General features: G+C 41.5%; 1 protein-coding gene across 1 annotated transcript; it reads right to left on the bottom strand.

Moving 5' to 3' along the window:
- Window positions 1-361: 361 nt before the first annotated feature.
- On the bottom strand, window positions 362-1,294 carry LOC143687628 (olfactory receptor 2A5). Its single transcript, XM_077164765.1, has one exon. The coding sequence runs from the start codon at window positions 1,292-1,294 to the stop codon at window positions 362-364; it is 933 nt and encodes a 310-aa protein (XP_077020880.1).
- Window positions 1,295-2,874: the final 1,580 nt, after the last annotated feature.

Below are 2,874 nucleotides of genomic sequence, written 5' to 3'. Positions count from 1 at the left end.
CATTCGAGATGACCACAAATGTAGCCCTTTCACACAGTCACAATTAATCCCAAAAATTACTTCCTTTCAGTGCAAATAAACCCATCACATAAGCTAAAAGTGCCCAGGCTGCAATATTCTCTAATAAGCCAAGGCTTATAGAAGAGTTTGATTTTTTAACATGCCTAAACTGCTCTGACAGAGATATTATGCTCCTGTCAGTATCCCATGTTGAGGGGCAGAATCCAATCTTTCTCTATTTAAATATATTCTCAATATAAGGAATCTAAGAGATAAGACTTAAGACATTTATTTACATTATCATTTCCCCAAATTTCATAGAGAACAAACCTTCCATCTTTGAAACCCTGCCTGGAATCTCTCACATTGATCGCTGTTTCCACAGAACTCTCCTCATAGCGCCCTTCACCTCTGCATTCCTCAGGCTGTAGATGAGGGGGTTCAGCATAGGATTGAAAAGGCTGTAAAACAGGGAAAGGATCTTCTGCTGTTCCTCAGGATGGTGGGACTTGGGGGCCATGTACATGACAATGGCGCTGCCAAAGAAGAGCCCGACCACGCAGAGGTGGGAGGAGCAGGTGGAGAAGGCCTTTCTGCGTCCCTCCCCGGACTGGATCCTCAGGATGGACACCAGGAGGCGGGTGTAGGAGACCAGCACCAAGCACAGAGGCCCCACTAGGATCAATACTGAAGCAACAAAGATGATGAGGAGGTTGAGCTTCGTGTCAGCACAGGCCAGCTTGAGGACAGACAAGATTTCACAGAAGAAGTGGTTCACTTCTTTAGGACCACAAAAGGGGAGCCTCAGGATAAGACCCACATGGACCAGGGCCAGGAGGGAACCACATACCCAGGAAGTGACAGCTTGAACAGTGCAGACTCTCCAGTTCATGATGACAAAGTATTGTAAGGGGTGGCAGATGGCCACATACCAGTCATAGGACATCATTACCAAAACAAGGCACTCAGTGTGAGCAAAAGCCATGTATAAAAATGTCTGCATTATACATGGGACAAATGAGATAGATTTTTTCTCATTCAGAAAGTTTGACAGCATCTTAGGGACATTGTTGGAGGCATATGAAATATCAACAATGGACAGATGTGAAAGGAAGAAGTACATGGGGGTATGTAGTCTGGAGTCCAGCCATATGAGCCCCAGGATGACTCCGTTCCCCATCAGGGTGAAAGCATAGAACAGGGAGAAGAGTCCAAAGAAGAGCATCTGCATCTTTGCACTGATTGGAAATCCCAGGAGAATGAATTCTGTGACCCATGTCTGATTTTCTGTCATGCCCTTGGGAGAGTGCCTCTTTTGGTCACTTCTGAAGCAGAGAGATCTGTACTGAAGAGCAAATGCAGGCTTGATTAATTATTAGACAGAAGGAGAGGGTTTATAGTGTAGTGATGTGTTGACTCAGCAGGCATTCTCAGAGCCATTATGTCAAATCACCTCATCTTCAGTAAAGTAGAAAGAAAACTGTTCGAATAACTATTACAAGTAAATACAGCATCATATCCTATTTCTGTTTCTACAGAATTCCATTTCACTTTGTCAGATTCACCTTTTCTCTCTCTTAATGGCAATCACAGAGAAAACAAATTGTTTTCCAGAACGACCAGACATTTTTTTTTTTTAAAGGAAGGCCCATAAGCGTATCCCCATGCATTTTTACTCTCTAATTTATTTTTCAAATTTTGTTCCCACTTTCTCTTCATCATTTGCCTGTACATTTTTCTCATTTTCACAAGTTATGCAGAGTGAATTGCACATAGCAGGTGTTCATTTCGTGTTGAGTAAATACATACTAAATTAATTAGTAAATGAGACTTATGAATGCAATGTAAAGGAAAGCTAAATTTTCTCTCTGTTTACTAGTTTTAGTGCTTTAGCAAAATAAGCTACCACTACATTTTTCACTTCCTGAATCTACTCAGAAAAATCTAGTTGTTTCCAACTAGGTATAATCAAAGAGTGATATCACAATCTAGGCAACATTTACACAGATCATTTCTGGTATATGGCCAGAATAGTTATCTATTCAAACAGTTAAAAATATTTTTTTCTACTCCCATTCCCACTCCCTTCCAAGGCTGTTTTGTTGGAACTGAGTAGGTGCCGTTTCTGGTTCAATGATCCAGTGCATTTGAACAGTGCCCAATATATTTGTTGTATAGATGGATGGATGAATAGATTAAAAACATCCGATGGGCATATCCTTGATATTAATCAAGGCTAACAACTCTTTTATTTTTCTTGGCTGCAATGCAACCAAATAGGCACAAGGGCTAAAGAAAAGGAAATCTTGAGTATTCTGGAGAAATATACATCTATTGCATAATCAATAGATTATTCTCCATGGATTGTAGCACCAGCTTCAAAAATCTGTCTCAAAGTCCAGAGATCTGCCTGCCCATGAGTTGACCCTTTACCTCCAATTCAGTACACTTTTAGAGCCCTCCTTCCTCAAGACCCCAACTTCTCTAAACTACTACCTTTTAGAAAAGATCCCTTACTCACTGTGGTGCCAGACTGGATCTTATCTCTGTGATACGACTAGAAATAAAAGAAATTGCATGCAGGTTAGGAGAGCATTTGAAGGTCAGAGTTGAAACTCTTGCTCCTTCCAAAAGTCTCCAAAAGTAGGCACTTCCCACATGCAGGAGTCTTCACCGTTCTTTTGATATGAGCTATTGCAGGGCCTGGGGCCTGCTCACCTTGAGTACCAGCAGAAAAGGTTTTATCGTGAAGTCATCTCCACCCAGCCCCTCCCAGATTGTCCCTGGGGATTATGAACAGGGAGAGAAGACAAAGGCACACAACACTAAGACAACATTTCTACCAGGAGACATAAAAGTTACTTGTCTTGTTTT

This window comes from Tamandua tetradactyla, chromosome 1 (assembly GCF_023851605.1).
Source record: "Tamandua tetradactyla isolate mTamTet1 chromosome 1, mTamTet1.pri, whole genome shotgun sequence".
Classification (NCBI taxonomy): Eukaryota; Metazoa; Chordata; class Mammalia; order Pilosa; family Myrmecophagidae; genus Tamandua; species Tamandua tetradactyla.
This window is presented reverse-complemented; position numbering and strand designations above follow the sequence as displayed.

What these genes read in the sequence shown, in the direction of transcription:
- LOC143687628 (XM_077164765.1), bottom strand. Translation starts at nt 1,294, where the DNA reads ATGACAGAAAATCAGACATGGGTCACAGAATTCATTCTCCTGGGATTT.